The sequence below is a fragment of the Sebastes fasciatus genome, chromosome 8, assembly GCF_043250625.1.
Source record: "Sebastes fasciatus isolate fSebFas1 chromosome 8, fSebFas1.pri, whole genome shotgun sequence".
Classification (NCBI taxonomy): domain Eukaryota; kingdom Metazoa; phylum Chordata; class Actinopteri; order Perciformes; family Sebastidae; genus Sebastes; species Sebastes fasciatus.
Genome location: NC_133802.1, coordinates 13992710 through 14013214, shown reverse-complemented (window position 1 = coordinate 14013214; position 20505 = coordinate 13992710). Strand labels below are relative to the sequence as shown.

The following is a 20505-nucleotide window of genomic DNA, read 5'->3' as shown; positions in this document are numbered from 1 at the left end:
AGAGCTACCAGCCCGCCGAAGACGGATCCAGATCCAGCATTGCTTCATCTTCAAACCTGCAGTTGGAGCTCCGGTGGAAAGTGGAGAGCTCCGCGCCTGATTGAAGCAGCTCCTCCTACGGCCAGGAGCAGAGCTTTGCCTCGCTGCTCCATCGGTCCCTGCTGGGAGCCAACACCGCCACCACGCTGCTGGAGGCCCGGGCCCGTTAGAGGGACAGGAGGCACGGGAAAACCAGAACCAGGACAATGCGGGGCAGACTGTCCCTGCTGCAGAAACATGAGAGGTTTTCTAAAGGGACTTTTGTCCACAGGGACCGCCAAAATGAAAATTCCTCGTAGTATCTTTAAAGGTTCTCTAAACGATATCCAAAGCATTAATATAGCAGCAAATAACTATTTGCTATGTAAAGATATAGAGGAGTAATGTCTACCTGAGCAGAGACGAGCTTCTCCGTTCTTTGTTGACATAGCCGGGCCGGCCGCGTGTGCTTTTAGTGCATGTTCATGCATGTGAGCGTGCCCCACAATTTCACCGTTATCTCCATCAGCAGTGTTACCTTTGCTTTCACTGTTAGCGCTGTTAGCACCGTTAGCTACGAGCCGCTGGCTCACCTGTCACCGCTTTGAGAGCCGTACGGAGGCGATAGAAATGCTCCCAATCTCACGTTTAGCACCTTTAAGTGAATGCAGTAGTACTTCAGTGTATACTGTTCTAACTTACACAGGCCCCGCCCTCTACTGGACTCTATGGAGGGCTCCGGCTGTGCTTATAGAACTAGGGTTACAATATCGTAACCTTTGTTACAAGTAAAAGTCCTGCATTCAAAATTTTAATAAAGTAAAAAAGTACAAGCTTCAAAATATACTTAAAGTACCAAAAGGAAAAGTACTTATTATGCAGAATGGCCCATTTCAGAATAATGTCTATTATTGGATTATAATTACGGATGCATTCTGGGGCTAATTACTTTATATACTGAATATAATACACATTTATCATATCCCTCAGTTTTATATTGTGTAAAATACATTGAAATAATTGTGATGGAAATGAACAAAACCAGAGTTGTGAATGTTTGTACTTTCATATGTTTTTAGGTGGCGCGGTAGCAAGACAGAAGCTCCATTTAATCAGTACAAGCCTGTCCCGGCCTGCTGCAGTCACCTTAACTAACACTGGACTCTGAGGACAGTGAACGCCCCGTCAGATAGAGCAAAGAACAATATAGATTTAATTAGATATCTACTGGCTCAGCTTTAAACCGCAGGAACTCATTATTTTAATTTCCTTTTTGCTTGAACACAATTTTAGTTGGGGTTAATCCCATGGAGTGGACAATCTATTAGCAACTGACTTAAGATAAAATGAAGCAGACCTTCCTTTCCACAGTCCAAACAGGCAGCTACTGCAAACGTCTGTATCATTGTCTCAGTGCTTGATATGCTGGGCACATTGTGATGCACTCAATCAAAGTTTGGATGGGCCTGCTGGCAGTCACTTAAAAAGAGATTTTGTGGATTTTCAGGAGGCAGAATGTGAATCCAGTCAGTTACTTGTGACTGTCTCCGCCGATCAAAGCAGAAAACCACAAATACTGAGAAATTTATGATTATGTAGCATGTGTAACAATGCCGTCCCGTAGACTCACTCTGAGCTTTGCAAAGAGGTCAGATCCCTTTGGACTACTTCTTACCACGAAGAGGCACTCTTCCAAACACGCCTGCACGCACACACACACACACACACACACACATACACAAGCTGCTTTTCGACTCCACTGCTTGGACAGGCCACCACCTGCAAGGCTGCGGTGGCATGCACACAAGCATGAAGCTCTGATGCAAAACAAGGACTGTTTGAAATGCTAATCATGGGGAGAAAGGGGAGAGAGAAGAGAAGAGGAGAGGAGCTCCTTCACTGCTGAGAGTATTTACACCATGCTTTTGTTTGTCTCTCTAAACTGAGTACTCATGTGGAGGGAACTCTGCTTATAGTAATAATTGGAAATATTGGAGATTCTCTGCCTTGAAGCAAATTGTAGCCACTAACAGAACAGAATATTTACCGTTATTACCGTTTCATCAGTTGTCCTCTTCATATGAATAATATTCCTTCTGGACCCGCCCCGATTGCCTCTCTTTTATCTCTCGAGTTCAGTCAGACATTTTTGCATTTTACCTTAGCAATGAAGAGGCATTTTATAATAACACTTACACGGCGACTGCTAAATCATCCCATCTGAGGCAGCAGACTTGTATGAATGCCACATGCTGTGCCAGTTGAAAGCGGCTGAATTCTAAGCAGTTTGCTCAACATTTACTTAATGCAATTATGCATTATGGTTGTCTCGGCGGTGACAAGATTCTTCACTGAGCTGTCATGCAGTCCGAGGCACTTTATGCATGGCTTTGCTTTGTAAACATTCAATTTCTGATTGCTATCTAATGTTTACAGTGCTGCGAATGTCATCAAAATCCTGTAATTTCAAGATAATGATATTGAATATGTCGGATATTTCTGGAAAACCCCTCCTCTAAATCATCCACTTGTAGATGATAGATTAATATCCCTTTGGTGAAGCTTATCACATAACAAATTCTGTTCATGGGTGTCTCCAACATAACTGTGTCATATCGTAGCTGCTTTTATAAACCCATCAGAAGCTTGTGATGCAGCCGACAACAGTATTATAAAAACGATCTGACAAGATCAGTCAGGAAGATGGTGGATCAACATATTGTTTACAGAAGAGTGTATTTAATTCAGCCCGTTTGCACGAAAAGGCGTATGAATACCACGATAATGCGCAAGGCTTTTAGCGTGCCATACGGACGCCTTTCTTGCTTTTGGTGTGTCATTTGTACGCTATGTAGTCTGTATGTAAAGGCACCAATGTAAATATAGCCTAGAACTTTTCACCAGGAGACTGGTGTTTTGTTTTGTTAGTTACGTTAGTGACGTTTGTCACATGTTTTTTAGTGATTTATTTTTTTGTGATGATTTTTTAGTGGTTTTCCGTGCTTATGTTACGTTGTTTCCGTACGTATTTTACTTAGATAACATACTTATTTTAAGCCCAACCATGACGTTTTTACTAAACCTAACTGAGTGGTTTTGTTGCCTTAACCTAACGTTACTGTAGTTTTGTTCGAGAAAAGTGGCGCACAAATGACACGTAAAAAGGCTAAAATGCATCTATGACACGCGGAATGTCCGTGTATTGTCATGCTCTTTATACGTCATCCCGTGAGACCGGGTTGATTTAATTTAAGTGCTGACTGTAAAATTTAATACTATACAAATGGTGGATGCAATAACAGAAACTCTTTACAATATAATGCAATCCACTCCAACCATTCCACAAACTGCAGTATGGCATCAGAGCGACCTTAGATTTGAATCAACATCTCTGTGGCACAATATCAGCTTGACAAAGGCACAGCTGTTGTATTGTATTGTTCCCTGGTTAAGATTTCAAGGAGTGCTACAATGACCTATGCTTAAACTGCAGTTATTCAGTATTATTTCAGAATATAATACCAGATGAATTACTCAACATATAACTCCACCTTTTAACTGTGTGAATCGTTTTTCAATGCCAAATGTCACATGGTTCCAGCATCTCGATTATGATTTGCTGCTTTTCTTTGTCTTATGTGGTTGTTAATTCAATATTTCTGGGTCAGTGTTTCCCAAATGTTTTTTCTAGGGACCAAATTTTTAAAAATGACAAACCATTGCCACCGACAATAGTCTATAAATCAAATTAAATGAATGTTCATGACCATTTTCACCGCCATTTCTGCATCAACTTATATTATCTTGAATCGGTAAACCAGCCATGTTGAAGAGATACGTTTGATAAATCAAATAAATGCATTTTGGAGTTAACAGGCTTTCGTTTTTTCCCTCTCAGCAGTAAAACAAACAGAATGTACGCTAGCCTTTCATATTAGATTCAATGTTATAAGTAGGCTACAATTATCAGAATCATTCGAACATTCAGGCTCCTTCATGTGGCTCAAAGGTGTACTGCAGATATAAATGTTGAATAAAAGATTATGGAAGAAATTCTGCAAATTTATTTGGCGACACTAATAAAATCTCCTGTGACCCACCTGTGGGTCCTGACCCAGTCTTTGGGAAAGGCTGCTCTAGGAGGTAATTCTTAAGGAAATCGGGAATTGACTTACCAATGAATGCTATATTAATTATGCTATATAGTTTTTTGTGTATGTAAAAGTTCTGCAAAGTTAAAAGCCCGAAGTCCACGCCAAAGGGAGTTACTCTCCCCCACAGAAACACTGCTCCTGAACTGCTTGAAACGCCTCACTTGAAGTCCCACATTTTGTTCCGTAACATGATGATGTCACCAAGTAACACATTTACATAACGGCTAGTTTGGCATGCCCTCAAACAACGCTAGTTATAGCGGAGCTGGAGCGGGGTCCGAAGAGTTTGGTTCAGGTGACCAGTCACAACAGAGAGGGCCAGCTGACCAATCAGAGCAGACTGGGCTTTTCGGGAGCTCAAACAGAGCGTTTCAGACAAAGGGTGAAAAGAGATGCTTCAGCACAGCCGGTATGAGAAAAAATAAAGCGTTTTTTTGAACATTAAAGCCTGTAAACATGTTGTAGTAGAAACCCAAAATACAAGTATGGCCTGAAAATAAGCATTATACTGTATAGGTCCTCTTTAATCGAGGACCGGCAGATTAAGCAATAATGAGAATAATCGTTTGTTGTTTTTCATAATTTATCATATTTGATTTTGTTCAGTTTTGGCAACTGAAGCTTCTCTTGAATGCAGACAGAATCTTGTTAATGATGTAACTCTGGGAATAAACCAATAAATACAATCAAGTATTCGTAACGTCTTCATGCAAGTGGGTTGAGATTGCTATATTGTTAAAGATGCTTTTCAGTGACTGATTTAACTTCTCAGGCTTGAAAATGAGGTTTACACAGAGGAGTTAGATTTCATATATTACTACTGCAAGTTAAACTCAAGAGCTGGTTGGGCTTCTCTAGGAGTCCAACAGTAGTCTTATCCCATATTCCTACTCATTGAACCATTTCCCATCTCGTATTTATGTATTCACATTGTACAGAAATGCAAAGCTCATTGAAGTTAAAGGTCCCCAGATTCCCCTCACTGTTCTTCAAATCTGAGTAGATCTGGACAAGAAAGCTTCGGAAAGATCAGGAACTCACGGAGCTACATTTTCTCACCGACTCGACAGAAGCTGCAGAAGAGATGAATCCACGGGGAATTGAGCAGAATAAGTTGATGTGTGACTTCCATATTATTACCATCCTTACACTCACTTCTGTGTTTACTTTTTCACATATTGAGATTTTTTTTTTTGATTCCTGTATACTGTACACAGTATATATTATAGCTACTGTCATGTTTGCATATTGTTTATAACCTTTATGGCCGTATTTGTTCATAACAGATTTTGTTTTTCAAATTCTCAAAAACTTTTTGGAATAGAAGTTTGAAATAAGGTAAAAATCCTCTATGCCCCAGTGGGCTTTATGTCGACGCTGACAGCACGCATCTTCAAATTTGTGCCTATATTCCTAAAATACCAGAAGCGCTCATAACTTTCTTTTTCTGATTTGTTTTCAAAGGAGCCGGTGTGACATTCATTAGGTGACTTTCAGATGTGTCTTCGATAAACTCTGTGATTCATACGCACTCGCGCGGGTTCTTACAAAAGTTTAAGGAATCTTTCCGTGCTGCTTGATTACCTTTTATCTTTAAAATAACCTTAAAGCCAGTCAAAAGAGCTTTATCTCCGTTAGTCTGGAGAAATTGAGTAGAAACCCTCTGAGCGCCTGTCATAATGCGTGGCTTTAAAATCACATCCTGATTTCTAAATGAAAGCAGCCAAAATAAGGTAATTAAGGTAGGAGTTATGGGATCCTCAATCTCAGCTGGAAAATGCTTTACAGATGAGGCAACAGCAGATGAACAGAAGATTAAGTAAGTTCACAATTTTATCCATTTCATCCACAAAATGAGACAGAAATCACCTCAATTTCGAGTTGTTATTTACAAAGGTCTGAGCAATTATTGGGATTTGAGTCTCGTACTTCAAACCGCCCACAAATAACACGTTTCTGGCAGCTTCTTTGATATCAGTTTGCAGGTGATATAAGGCAGAGAAACCTCCCCTCTCTTGTGACCCTCTGTTGGGGACAGTAGTTCATGTTCACTAATAGAAAATCAACTGTCCTGGGGCACATGAAAAACATAATGGAAACACTGTTCTATTCCCCGTTAACAACTTTTTCCTCATATGGAGTTGACACTTGTAATAAAAAATGTAAACACAAATCTCCTTGTCTCTCTCGCTTTGTGTATAATGTGTGTGTGTGTGAACTAAATTAGCCTTCTTTTACTGCAGGCAACTATATAGGAGACTCAGAGCAATAGACTGAAAGTAGTTTGGTCACAGCTCAGGGGTTTCATCTATTCGCTTTGGCATTATACATACATACTATCTGGAGCAGAGATTACAGTTTTGTGCTTAATTAAAATAGAGAGCTGAACAATTACACTTTAACGAACAAACATTAATTGGACGATATTAATGTTATCAGCCGCGTGCGATGTATTCATATGCATTCACGCCTCATGGCTGCATGTTACGCTAATGAAACAGACAGTGTTATGCACCCGTACAGGGAGCCTGGAGATACAACTGCACGGAGAATCTTTCTATATGTGAAGCTTTTTGACATTTATTGTTTGAAATGTTTTTCGTTTATTTCTGCAACAGGGTAAAAGAAAATGTAATGGATCTCATTTTATCATTTCTCTCTTCACCCAAGTGATAATAAGGTTTCATTTAACTGGTTTATGTGTAAATCATTCCATTTTTTTCATCAAACTGGTGATATTATGAGAAAAGAGGTCATTTTAATTCTGTTTAATAAAAATGTAATGGCAGGAGATGAAACTGAACAGCTTTTGAAGATCAAGGTTTTTGCAATGTGGTTTTAGAACCAGCAAACTAAAGTCACTCTGCCTGAAAGTAAGTACAACGCAATGGATTTTCTGGAGGTTCTACTAGGCACATGTTTTTTCCAGATTATCTGTCTCATGCACTACTGTCAGGATATAGTGACCGTTTTATAAAAACAACTTTTTAAAATCATATTTGCTCCATTTCTACCTTTCCTTTAAACACCACCCGCCAAGCATGCTAAGTGACTCAAATCAAACGCACCCATGATCATTTGAGTCACCAACAGGTAGCAACACCCAGCATGCACCATGCTTAAATGCTATCCTCCAGGTGATTTCTAACTCCAGTGAGGCATGTGAGGACTTTCTTCTGTTTGTGACTGATAATTCCTGATGTGACCTTCAGAGCCTCATTCAGCTCAAAATGTTTGAAAACTTTGAGGAGCACAGCGGGACAGAGAAGCTGAGTAGTTTATATACTGGGACAGAGAGGATTCATGGACTGGTTATCTTCAAAGATGAAGGAGCAGAGAAGTTGAAGCTTGAGCAGATGGAGGACTACACAAGACTCACAATGTGCTGTTCAGACAGGTGAGTACAATAACAAACTGAGCTGTTGTTACTCACTGCTGGCTACAGATGAGAGCGTTGCCTAGTAACTTTGTCTATGTCTCTCCTTTGCTGTGATGCAGTTGCCATGGAGTTTATATTGTTGATCCATCTCTGTGTTGTGTCTGCCTTGGTGATGTTTTATTCTGTTGTTGATTATAAGAAGTGTCAGGCTAATTTATGTAGCTTAATAATGCTTGCCCTCCATGGTGTCCAGTGCTCCTTTTATTTATTGCCTGTCATTTTTGTTTAATCGTCTGAGTTTTGTGCTAATTTCTGGTTAATTCTAGAAAGGCTGCTGCACTGAGGAACGTTATAATTGATAATCGGCTGAATGCACAGGCTGCAAAGTGCAGTATATCTTAGAAAATAATGGAACTTATTGTTGGTTAGGACATAAATGCTCTTGTTGCTGATGTTGTTCCACTTGTGTGTACTTAACATTTATTGAAATTTATCTTGCAGCCTTAAGCTGTTCTTTTATTTTACAGTATTTTCATATATCATCATGTTTCTTTACCCTGAGTACATTTTTACACAAGTACTTTTACTTCAGTATAATATTCTAGGACTCTTTCTGCACTCTTTCAATAGAAATAGTGCTGTATTTCTTTCTTTCTATTCATATTCACAGTTGAATATTTCTGTTAGCAACATCTCTCCATATGAGACTCCTTCAGAGAGTGTCGAAGAGTCCTTGAGCAAGAACCTCTAGCGTCTGCCATCAGTGTATAGATGTGCGTGTGAATGTTGGCATGTGTTGTAAAATGCTTTGAGTGGTCAGTAGACTAGGAAAGCAGTCCATTTACCATTTAAATTATATTCTGGAATTTACAGGGACCCGGCGCAGAGAGCCAATATGGGAAAAATATGATCTCTTTTTGTAGTTCTTGTCGGTACATTTGCGGCAGCAATCTGAATCAGCTGGAGAGTTTTAAAGGTCCAGTGTGGAGCAGAAATGAAAATATATTCACAGCTATGTTTTCATTAGTGTATAATCACCTGAAACTAAGAATCGTTGTGTTTTCGTTAGCTTAGAATGAGCCCTTCATATCTACATAGGGAGCGGGTCATTTTCACGGAGTCCGCCATGTTGCTCCGCCATGTTGCTATGGAAGCCCAGAACGGACAGCCCAAACATGTTTTTACGTTACCTGAAGGCTACCGTAGTTCTCCAAAACTGCGATAACGTGAGCCGCAGAGTGCAAAATTGTGGTACTGCCAGCCGCCGTCTGACTTCTGTTAAGTAGCGTTATTATGGTAAGGATGTCCTCCGAGTGAGGCAAACGGCTTTACCATGGTTTTGCATTTTGCCACTCATGTTACCGCAGTCTTGGAAAGGGAAGAGTGAGCGGAGGGGTACTCGGTTTGTTGCAATCTGCAACCACACCACTAGATGTTGCCAAATCCTACACACTGTACCTTTAAGGGACTTGTTGGGGCAGCCTGATAATAAGGTTTTTGCAATAATCCAGCCTAGAAGTAACACATGTATGGACTAGTTTTTCTGCATTGTTTTGAGACAGGATGTGCCTGATTTATTTTCAACGTTGCGTAGTTGAAAAATCCTGGTGGTCATCCAGGTTTTTATGTCCTTAAGGCATGCTTGAAGTTTAGCTAACTTACGGACTTCCTTATAAATGGAAGGGGAAATTAAACAGAAGAGTAAATAAATAAGAGAATTAATAAAAAGATAAATGAATAAATAAGCAAATTAAAACAAAAAATATAAATTTGTCACATTTTATCAATGAATTAATGTCTACATTTATTTTTAATATTTTTGCTACATTTAATGACACATTTATTTATTTAGTCATTTATTTTTGATTTTGTCAGGTTCCGTCCTCCATGTAAATGAGTGTCCACTGAACTTTCAACTTTCATATGACGTGTCCGCCCCTTACAGAACGCCGTTTGGCGAGGGCCATGTGTTCATGTGTTCACCCTTCGGATTAGGGCAGCCTAATTTCCTAAACTATTTTTAAAGTGTCTTGTATGGGTAATTGTGATTTACCGTCAGTCTCCATTAAAGTCAAGTGTAAGGGTGAGGCCAGAGTGGTGAGGAAGAAAATAACCTACAGCAAGACACCACGGTCGGGGTGAAGGATTGGACATGAGTCGGTCGCTGCTCATTTCACGTCCTTCGCCTCAGAAGATGACGCTCACATTATGTCATTATCTGCCATGAAACTTACAAACTAATTAAAATCTAAGATAGACAGTTTCTTGGTGATAAACACAATAGTATCCCCATCTGATAAAATGTTTTAAGGATAGATATTGTGAAAAGGTGGATCTTAGAAGACATTTCAGTCCCTTGTAAGCCACAAACCTTTTTATGAAGACAATGGAGAAAAAGCGCTGCTGGGTCTTTGTGGTAATCAAATACAGGTGCTCTTTGGATCCACCAGGTGTATTGTCCTCATTCAATCTTGTGAAAGGTTCATTGCATGGGTGGAATATGCTCTCAAAAAAGTACAAAATATAAGTCTCCCTCAAAAATAATCCAAGGCACACTGTAGTGTTTGAACAAAATTAAAATGCCTTTATTTTACATGGCAATAATTGTTTAAAATGATCAACGCATTGCGACCAACATAGGTCTTCATCTGGGTCTCAGTACCCTGATGAAGGTCGCAACATTGGTCGCAATGTGTTGGTCTTTTTAAACAAATATAGCCATGTAAAATAAAAGGACAAACCTTTTTATTTCCAAGGCTGAGACATTAGAAACCCAATCTACTGGCCTCGTTAAAGTTGTTAATATTCATTTGCAGCGCAACTCATTTTTGTTTTTTTCAGAGACAAAATTTTCAGCCAGCAATTCCAATATACCAATAATAAGAGCACACAGCCCACTTACTCAGCCTTGAGGCACTTCCATGTCACGGTAAGTCTGTTCAGCTTCTCCACAAAGCTCAACTATTATACCAAACCTATTTTTGCATACCTGTAGTTATTGTGTACTATATGCTGTGTTGTTCACAATAGCCCGACAAAATGCAGGGGTAGCTCATCTTTAATTCAAGGGAGTCTTTCTCGCAGAGATAAATCCTCTTCGCACTTATAAAAAGAAGAAGGAAAAAAGCCTCCAAGTATTCATTTTTGTATTCGGCAATTATTTAGCCTACCTGTGTCGTCTGCAATTTCGGAGAAGGATTCAATTTTCTGTTTCCGTTTAGCTGATGCTCTTACCCAGAGCGACACCCGAGTTGCTTAAACTGATCCTCTTCCACAATGCCAGAGTTCCAGCCCGCAACATATGGCCGACACACACTTGTCACGTTCATTTCCAAACAATCACTTCAGGTTCACAGCAGGTCTCGCCCTATTCAAATTACCACACCGGGAAACTTAACATTTTGTTGTATTTTGTCTTCACGGCGCAGTGTGATTCTATTAGAAACCCATTTTTAGCCCTCTGATTAAATTTCCTCTCTCATATTTGTCAGCATGAATATCTGTAAAAACGTCCCTGCAAAAACACAACATGTCAGCTGAGTGCCTCGGCATTGGCCTGACATAACTTGATATAAGTCGGTGCAACAGACACTGTGCCGGTGTCATTGTAAATCTGTCTATGTTTGCTTTGTGTGATCAAGTTGTTATTCCTTTGCGAGGACCTAACGGCATGAAAGGCCTGGTGTTCTCTGCATGAATCATTTAGATGAAAGCCCGAGGAGGAGGGGGGGAGGGAAGGAGCATGAGGCACCTGATGTCAACTTTAATTAGAATCCAGTTTGGTCGGCATTACCTTGACTTTAAAATCTCAGAATCCTGCAGGGGCAGTGGAGACAGTTCTCGGTTACAGGATGTGATTAGACTGGGTAATCGTGGCGATTGCTTGATGCCACAGAAAACAACTGGAAAGAGGAGTTAATGACTTTTATCTTGTTAAATGCTGTGTGTACACTGTATGTGCATACCTTGCAGTTTCTTGTACAGATCTATTGTTCGAAACAGCCACGCAGTTAATTTCACACGCTACTAATAAAAAAAGCATCTTCAGCATTGATCTTCTCTCAAGCAGATTATTACCAGTGTGTGGGGATTTTGTCTCGATAGGAGTTATTCCACTCTTAACACCTTATCATCATATCCTGTTGCTTTAAGTTGCACCTTGATATTCATGGAAACAGAGCAGCGACTTCCAAGTGCGGAGAATGGAGCATGACTAGACTGTCTGAGTGTTTTGAATGAAATGTGTCTTCAGAACAAACCCATGGGAGCCTCAATTCCCAGGATGTCCCTGGTGCATCATAAAAAGAAGTCAGGGCACATCACCATCACTTGTGTCTTATTTCTCACTGTTTTGCAGCTTGATGTGAGACATCAGAGCCTACAGCGGCAGCCCAGGGAGCCACTCCGCAGACTGACAGAAAATGAGATGCTTCTCGCTGCCATCTTGCACATATTATGCCCATTTAGCAATCCCATGTTGGACAGGAAGCATTATTTCAAAGGCGAGTTTGAATTGCGATAGCCTGAAGCAAATAAAACGCAACCTAAACAGCATCTTCATGTATTCGTGCAGCCATGTGTTTACATTGAACGGCAGCTGGATTCTCGAGATGTAACGAAAAACAAAAATCCATCTTGTCAGGCTTCAAGTAGTGCGTTTGCATCTGGCAAGTCAGTGAACAGACCAGTCGGCGTCCTGTAAGGAGCTACTGGCAGCTACGGGAATGGTTTAGGTGTTTGAGATGACACGGAGAGGCGACTGTTCGTCCTAAACAACAATGGCGACCATACATGCCAACCCTCCCGATTTTCCTGGGAGACTCACGTTTTTTATTGCCCCCTCCCAGTTTCCTCCTGGGGTAACAATTCTCCCGATTTATCGCAAATTATCATACTTTTTTTTTTTTCGTTATTTGAACCTGTTTCTTGCACTGTACAGCATCTATAAGCTCTACTGTTTCCACCCGAACGACAATAGAGCTACACCAATTGTTTACCGGCGGAAGAGAGCAGTCTATGCCCGCGTCACCGCGCAGTTTGAGCTTATGTTTGATGATGTGCCGCTGGGTTCAGTGCACATCACAGCCTGCAGCGCCCGAAGTGGGGCTTTGCTCGACTCAGTGAAAAGCCGGCGTGGAGCGACGCAAGCCATTGGAAATAATGGGATTGTTGGGATGGTGCCGCTGTCGCGTTGTGGCTGAAAGGGCCTTCAGTGAGTGAGAGACAGAGAGAGAAATTGTGAGTACTATCTGAAATAAATACTCAAGCATGTGCAAAAAATCTATAAAAACTGATGAATATTAGTTTATGCTAGAGATTCACACAAGTTTACACCAAAGGGGTGAATTATTCAGTAAAATTAAAAGTTTCACCTAAAAATGCTGCTGCAGCGTACTCATTAGTTTGTTATTTTCATTCTTTTAAAGTCCTCCTGAAGAGGTTATTGTAGCTGCAATAGCATCAGTTACTGTATATCAGAACTGGAGGGTATTTCTTCATTGAAAGATGAGAAAAGAACGGCACTGAAGGCTTTTCTCGATGGAAAAGGTGTTTGCTCTTCTCCCGACTGGCTTCGGCAAGAGTTTGATTGACAGATGGTTCATCGCATCACTTGCCATGTATTTTTTTGAACGTGCCTGCCCTTTTTCCAAACACTTTCCAATGACGGCATCTCAGATGGTTCTGTGTAACAAACCATCTGGCGGGTCAGGTTAGCCATGTTTAGCAGTCACTGCAGCCTTGGACAACTGTTGTATTTTCAGTACAATGGATGATGGACAGTGTGTGCTGTAATTTGGCATCTGTGTTTATTCTGCACGATCCACAGCACAGATGGAGCCAACAGACAACATGTGCAGTGGCAGACACCCAGCAGGGAAACAGTGAATACACATGCCTATTCATTTACCATTGATCACTAATATAAGTACACCTGGATTTACAGTCCATTGTCCTCCTTCTCATTACAGCCGAACATGGTTGTCTCTCCTCATTAAAGTTTATAATTGAGTTAAATCCACAGTCTGCATGGTAATGAATGGGGCCGACAACTGCTAGTATGACAAGTACTGTAGCAACTGTGCAAGTTGACTCTAGTTGCCATGCAAATAACATTAGCATGTGTTTCATTTAGAGCCAAAGTGTCACCCCACTTCCAGGTTAGCTTCTGCTCCGCTTGCTTTTGCTACTGTATTTTTTGCACAATGGGTTTCTTTCACAAGTCTTTCTAGAAAGCTAAAATTTATAGTTTGGTTTGGGGTTTTGATTTGTGATCTCAGCGCCATACTCCATACGTCACTCTGTGATTCTGTCACATACTGTACAAGAGCACAACTTATGGGAAAAGTCAAACCGTATTTTTTTTTTTAACAGTTATACAGCGGCAGGTTCTATCCTCAGAGGTATTTTCCTGACCCCACAGATTTTCTACTGTCAGCCCAGAAAGATAGAATATTTGCTCTGGGGCAAAACCAACGTTTAAATCCTATATTTCCACAGACTGCCACAGTCTGTGCAATGGACTTAACGCATGTTCTTGCAAAGAGCAGAACAACACAGTCTGAAAATATTGGATTCAAACATTGGTTTTGCCACGGGTAACCATTTTATCTCTCCGAGCACGGCAGTAAGTGGACATCTGTGAGATCAGGACAATGCATTTGAAGATGCAGTCTGCCTCTGGATAACAGGCACAAAATAACGTTTTGACTTTCCCCCTAAGGTCTGCATAATGCAGTGTGACCGAATCACAAAGTCCCAAAAATGCAACCAGGGTTTTGAGAGACTCGTGGGAGCTGTCATTGTTGAAGGCTACCAAAAATAATCACTGTTTTATCTTGGTTGAAATGACAAGATGATCAAGTGTCACTCACAGGTTCAATGGTAGCTACCTAGCATCATATCAGAAAAAAATGATCAAAGGAACCTCTTGAATGCATAAATAAACTGTGCAAGAGGCTATTGAAACAGAGGCTCTCTATTCCTGTCAACACTGTTGATGTCGGCAGATCATTGGTCAGATGGCTGTGGCAAATTTATTTTTAAGTTTAAAAGCAGATGACAAAAAATCAAGCATTTATATTTTTATCTCATGAATGGGAGATGCAGCGCGTTTGAATGAACAGACAAACAGTTCTTTTAAACACAGCTGAATATAGCCAGGTGGACAGTGGGAAATAATGAAACAAGTGGAAGGTCCAGGAAAAACTTTCATTTTTCCAGAAGATGGATGACCCACAGCGCCAGCAGTCACCCCGAGTTCCTCCTGGAATAATTCCCGAGGGGCAGAGGCTGTGAAAGCAATGGCCAGCATCCCACTGTGATAATGCATCAAAGTGTTGTAAATACAGGAGCGAATCCTGTTTCCCATTCATCTGCTGTATGTGTGTAATCGTTCTTAGCTTTCTATACCTGTGTGTACAGAGAGCAAGAGTAACTCCGGTTGATAATCTGGGTGTCTGGTTTAAAGATGCAAGTCTATAGGGGTGATTGAGATGTTTTCGGTTGAGATAATTATGATTAAAGGTAGTTTGACATTTTCATTCGCTTTCTTGCTGAGAGTTGGACGAGACGATTGATACCACTCTCATATCTTTCTATTAGATATAAAACTATAGTCACATTATCCACTACATGCTATTAGAAATTGCAACCTGCGTGATTTTAATAAACTCCAACCGCAATTACTTTAGCCATGTTTCCACTGCATGGTACGGCTCTGCTCGACTCACTTTTGGTACCATTCCTTTTGTCTATGCTGTATTAGTGTACAGCTGATCGCCGTTGTGACGGCTTGTGAAACTGCCGTGACATCATCTTCAACGAGACACTCGCTGCATCATTTCAACGGCAACCAAACTGCACTTTGTCAATTGTACGGCGTAGTGTACGTAGTGTGTCCAGCGTAGTGTACGTAGTGTACGGTGCAGTTTTGCGAGCTGCCATTTTTCAAAATCTGGGTTGAGTGAATTAAAAATTGCGGTCGCTATTGACGGTAGCTTGGGTATTTAAAAACGGTGGGTTTGTGCAGGATGTCCCATGTCCGTGACGCGCTAGTGGTGATACTCTCTGACCAATCAGTGATCTGCAGTGTTTTATCACCACCTTCTAGTATTGGCTCAGCTTGCTTGGAACCTCGACTGAGGTGAAAACGCAAAAATAGCCTTTCTAATGTGCCACAAACTGGACTCGACTGGGGCTGCCTGGTGAAATTGTGTGCCATTTGTGAACATACAAAAACTCCAGCTCCTGTGGAAATTTCCCAGCATGGTTCCTGGGAAACGTGTTCGTTAAAGTCCTCTAAAAACAGAAATATTGAATAAACAATATTTACCAGGCGCGACAGCGACACTGATATTGTTTTCACCTTGTGAGTCAGTATGTGAGTCATCATGGAAAAATGTGTTCCTGGAGACACCTACTGTAGCGTGAACTACTACAGAGGTGGTTTTGAGCACTTTGCCAGGTGTTTATATTTCTGTCTCTGTCTGTGGACAGAATTTGTCACTGCGATAGCGTCACAACCGTGCAAGATGCAGTCACGAAACTTTACAGATGTGTAGTTTAGATCAAAATGAAGGCAGAGTTTGAAGATGGGTGTGGTTTGAGCAAGGACGGCGGAAGCAGGGAGGTAGGAAGTGAAGGGGCCCACCCAATTTACACCCCTGGTCCGATTTGGCGTCGCGACTGGTGTGATCCCATTGCAAGATGGTCTCTAGTGTATCTTGCTATTTTCTTATCCACATGACATACTGTTGAGTCGGGCTGGATTTTTAGTTATTTGTAAGTTATTTACAGGATTTTGAATGAGGTTTACCTCAGATCCCTGAAGTTCCGGTTTCACTTCGGCTCCCTATAATCCGACCGATTATTAAAACAACAATTTGTCATTTTTACAGTTTGGTTTTAGTCGGATTAAACAAATGAGAGATGTGCTAATTAGTGAGCTTTAGAGGTGCTGGTTGGCAGATTTTGTTACCTTTGGAAAGAGCCAGGCTTGCTGTTTCCACCTGTTCCAGTCTTTATGCTAAGTTAAGCTAAATCTTCCTGATCTTCATATTTACCATACAGACATGAATGGTGTTAATCTCCTCATGTAGCTCTCAGTAAGAGGTATTTTGGGAAAATGTATTTCCCAAAATGTCAAACTCTCCCTTTAAAGCAGTGGTTTGGCTACTTTAGCATCAAGGTGTAATCAGATTAATATGACTGAATGCTGGTAACTGACCTGACCTGTGAGGGCAGCGGCAAGGATGCACTCACGTTAGTTACAGGAACAATGACTTTAATGAAATTTCAGCACATATCAATAGATGGCTTCATATATACAATATCATCTTTGAATGATTTGACACAAATAAGGCATTTCAAGTATCGAAAAACAACCTACTGGTATCACATTTTTGGGTGAATCGATCAGTTTCAGGGTAGCTGACGCGTTACCAAGTTCGACTGGTAGAGCCATTTAAGAGGTGATCAAAGGCATACAAGTACCATACAAACAAAATGGTAAAATGTACAGTATCAAGACACACAAGCTTAAAACATCTCCCTCACAATGTCCTCTCTTTTATCTTAACATCACATCCTTGAACTGGTCCAACTTTGGCTGTGTTGGGTTTTGTGGGTAACAAGAGGGAAGATCAGGACTGCATTCAGGGACTCGAATGATCGTTTTTTCCATAAACCACCATAAATAAAGCTCATGTACACAAGAAAAGGACAAACAATTTATGTACAATATTTTTCCTCTTACAGTATTTAAAAAAAAAGAAAAAAAGAAGAAAAACCTGAGGGCTGTCAACTACTGTACTTGCTCATCCCGCGTCCTTTGATGTATTCCTCTCCCATTTGGTGCTTCGTAGTGAACATCTGTCTTAACTGATGTCTGAGGAGGGACGTCGGATGCTCTTCAGAGATTAATTCAAATGCACAGACATTCACGTTCCATCTCAAAGTCGGAAAGAAACGATGAAAATATATTCATTACAAGGTTATGATGAAGTTCCCCGCAGGCATCTTGGAGCGTCAGTATTTTCAGTAGCCTTGAGCGGGATGTGCTTTATGTATTCTACATCTTTTTACACTTTAATCTGAGAAGTGTTCACATTTCTGAGAGCAACAATAGGTTCATTGTCTTTGTGATAATTGGTCCTGTGACGGCGCTGAAAACAAGAAGGAAAAGGCTTACTTAGGATGATGTGGTTATCACAGAAATGAATACAACTTGTGTGTTTTGCCCTCCACAAAGCTCAGCAACTGAGACAGTTTGAGAGAAATTAATTAGCATACCGGTGTGTGTCCCGGTATAAATGAAGAGGCTGACCTGCAGATTAACCTTTCCACCAGAGGCGTTCCCTTGCATCCTTCCCGCCAAGTGTTAATATGTTGATGTTGTGTATGGCTGAGTGTTCTGACAAGAAAAAGAAGGAGGAAATTGAGGGGTTAGACGGTGTTGTTAACAAGTCAATTTGCAGTGAAATGCAATCCCGATAACTATGCTGTGTTGTCGCGGCGCTGTGCCTTTCTCTCCCACTGTTCTGCTGTAACGTCTCGTTTACCCGCGGTCAAGATAGATTATCTTACCCTTGTGGTTTTGATCTTGTTGCCGGCGTAACACATCCAGCCCGAGTTGTCAGGGAGCGTCTTGCATTCCTCCCCCTCCAGGCAAGGCTCCATCTCACACCACCACTTCCCAATTACTATGGATGCTACAGGCAACAAAGACAAGAGAAATGGTGATGCAGGTGCCTTTCACCATTAACAGAGTGCAAAACCAGATAGCACACACCAGCAATTTGCAGATAGATGGCCATTAGGTGGGGGGGCAGCTAATCCTAATTATCAAATGTGTCGTGGCAGTAAGTAAGTTGGCATGTATGTGCTTCAGACAACTTGTTACAGTGCAAAACTGTTGCCTATTACAATGCGGTTTCTTTATTAGATGCAGTTATAGGCTGCACCAAAGCGGTGGGTGGAACTGGGGCTTTTCATTGAGTGAGTGGATCGGTAGATGTGACTTGACTTTAATGCACGCCACATTTCCGGCATCGGGAGAGAAAATTGCCTTAAATACAGGGTAAGTAGACAGTAAATGGTTTGTAATGTGTGACAGAGGAAAGGAATCTGTCAGAGCTGACATCGAGCAACCTCATATTCCCCCAGTCCGCTCAGAGATTTCAGTAATATTTGCAAAAGGATTTAAGATAAAAGCTGCAGGTGAGAGGTTTTCTGAAAAGCCAATATGTGTTTTTAGTTGTGCTAGACCTGAGCACCAAATCCATTTCTTACAAGGGATTGAGCCTGTGTAGCAGACATTTGTCAAAGTAAAAAAAAAAACATCATGAAATATCTGCGAGGTACCTATGTAATCAACCACCGCTTTCCTCTGCATCTCCTTGCTTTATGCTGTTCTTTATTTCTTTACTCTTCCCCGAGGTGTGCTACATTCAGCAGTTGTGTTTGACTGTTGGAGTAAAGCTTACCCCTGCAGATACCTTCTGCTGTCTGTCAGCAACAGAATCTGGATGTGACATTATCCCCGGTAATGTTAATCTTATCTGGGACAAGGCATTGCATGGGTGACTTAGGCTTTTATTTGAACAGATCTCTGTATCTTTACAAAACATAGCAGGTTTTGTCTGTCAGGACTTTTTGTATGATACCGTGCATGTTTAGTTGAATGGAAACCTTTCTTTTCCTGCACTGTGGCTTGCATTCAAATCAAATATTTGTGTTCCTCGTGCAACCTTTGGACGGCTTCGTAGTAAAACCTGATATTAAAATACTCACCGTCGACACATGAGGGTCTGTTTCTGGTGGTTCCAGCCACCTTCCCCGGGAGACAAGAACACTTGACCGTCTGTGACCGCTCCTCAATACGATTCTTATTACAGCACCGGTGAGCAGCGATTACTTCACATGTGCCCCCCTCTGATAAGAGAAAAAAAAAAAAAACTACATGAAGTCAGCATCTCAAGGTTGATCAAACAGCTCACTGTGTGGACATTAGACTGTCATCAGTGGTGGAAAGTAACTAAGTACATTTAGTCAAGTACTAATTACCATTTTGAGGTATTTTACACTACTTTATACTTCACTACATTACAGGAGGAAACGTTGTACTTTTTACTCCTCTAAATTAGAGCTGTCCAGATTAGTCGATTTATGAGAAAATTAATCACAACTGCAAGGTTTTCTCTGATTTCCTCTTTTCTATATCGTTGAACGCTAAATATCTTTGAGTTTTGGATTGCTGGACATTTGAAGATGTCTCAATTTTTGAGAAACTCGATTTTTCACAGTTTTGACACCAAACAATGAATTGAAAAAATAACTGACAGATTAATTGTTACACCTGCAGTAGGCAGAATATTTCTGGCATCATTGGGCAAACATTTCATAATAACCTTTCAGCATATTGTAATTCAAGTGCTCTAAGAGAAAACTAGACTTCAGCACCTCCTCGTGGCTCTGTTTTCAGGCTGTAAAAAATCTAGCCAGTGACGGGAGACTTTGGCCAATTACAGGTAATTTCAGAGAGAGAGCGTTCCTATTGGCTGTTCATTCAACAGAGGCAGCTGTCAATCAGCAAACTCCGATCAAACCGTCAAACTAAGCAGCGCTGATCAAATATGAATGCCTATTCTGTTACTGCAATGACTATTTCTCACCTCAGATGTTTTCAGAAACATCTTGTAGTGTACTGTTTAGCTGTAAAATTAGAAAGTTTGCTCCAGCTGGTGGGTGGTGCTTGGTATTTCCTCAACTGATCTCAACATGGCTGCCGGGTCACAAACTTTCTCATTTTACAGTTAAACAGTACACTACAAGATGTTTCTGAAAACATTTTATGCCAGAAATAGGCATTACAGTAACAGAATATTGATTCGTATTTGATCAGCGCTGCCTAGTTTGACCATTTGGTCGGAGTTTGTGAGTGATTGACAGTTGCTC

At 40.9% G+C, this 20505-nt stretch overlaps 3 protein-coding genes across 6 annotated transcripts in view; 1 reads left to right on the top strand and 2 right to left on the bottom strand.

The window, feature by feature from the left end:
- Positions 1–4326, bottom strand: part of LOC141772554 (serine/threonine-protein phosphatase 4 regulatory subunit 2-like) — a 146785-nt gene extending 142459 nt beyond the window's left edge. The window contains exon 1 of the mRNA XM_074643653.1: positions 4321–4326. The gene's annotated coding sequence lies outside the window, so the exon portion shown is untranslated. The remainder of the gene's footprint in view (positions 1–4320) is intronic.
- A 2999-nt stretch (positions 4327–7325) lies between these two features.
- Positions 7326–20505, top strand: part of LOC141772556 (uncharacterized) — a 77817-nt gene continuing 64637 nt past the window's right edge. The window contains exon 1 of the mRNA XM_074643655.1: positions 7326–7569. Coding sequence (XP_074499756.1) covers positions 7403–7569 — 167 coding nt within the window. The 5' untranslated portion in view covers positions 7326–7402. The remainder of the gene's footprint in view (positions 7570–20505) is intronic.
- Positions 16818–20505, bottom strand: part of LOC141772559 (chemokine-like protein TAFA-1) — a 30138-nt gene continuing 26450 nt past the window's right edge. For 3 of the 4 annotated variants that reach the window (XM_074643660.1, XM_074643658.1, XM_074643657.1), the window contains 4 exons: positions 19342–19482; positions 18136–18260; positions 17876–17962; positions 16818–17714 (listed from right to left, as the gene is read on the bottom strand). In XM_074643660.1, the coding sequence (XP_074499761.1) occupies positions 17930–17962; positions 18136–18260; positions 19342–19482 (299 nt within the window). In that variant the 3' untranslated portion in view covers positions 16818–17714; positions 17876–17929. Of the gene's footprint in view, positions 17715–17841; positions 17963–18135; positions 18261–19341; positions 19483–20505 lie in introns of all 4 variants that reach the window. The other variant, XM_074643659.1, reaches the window with a different exon arrangement.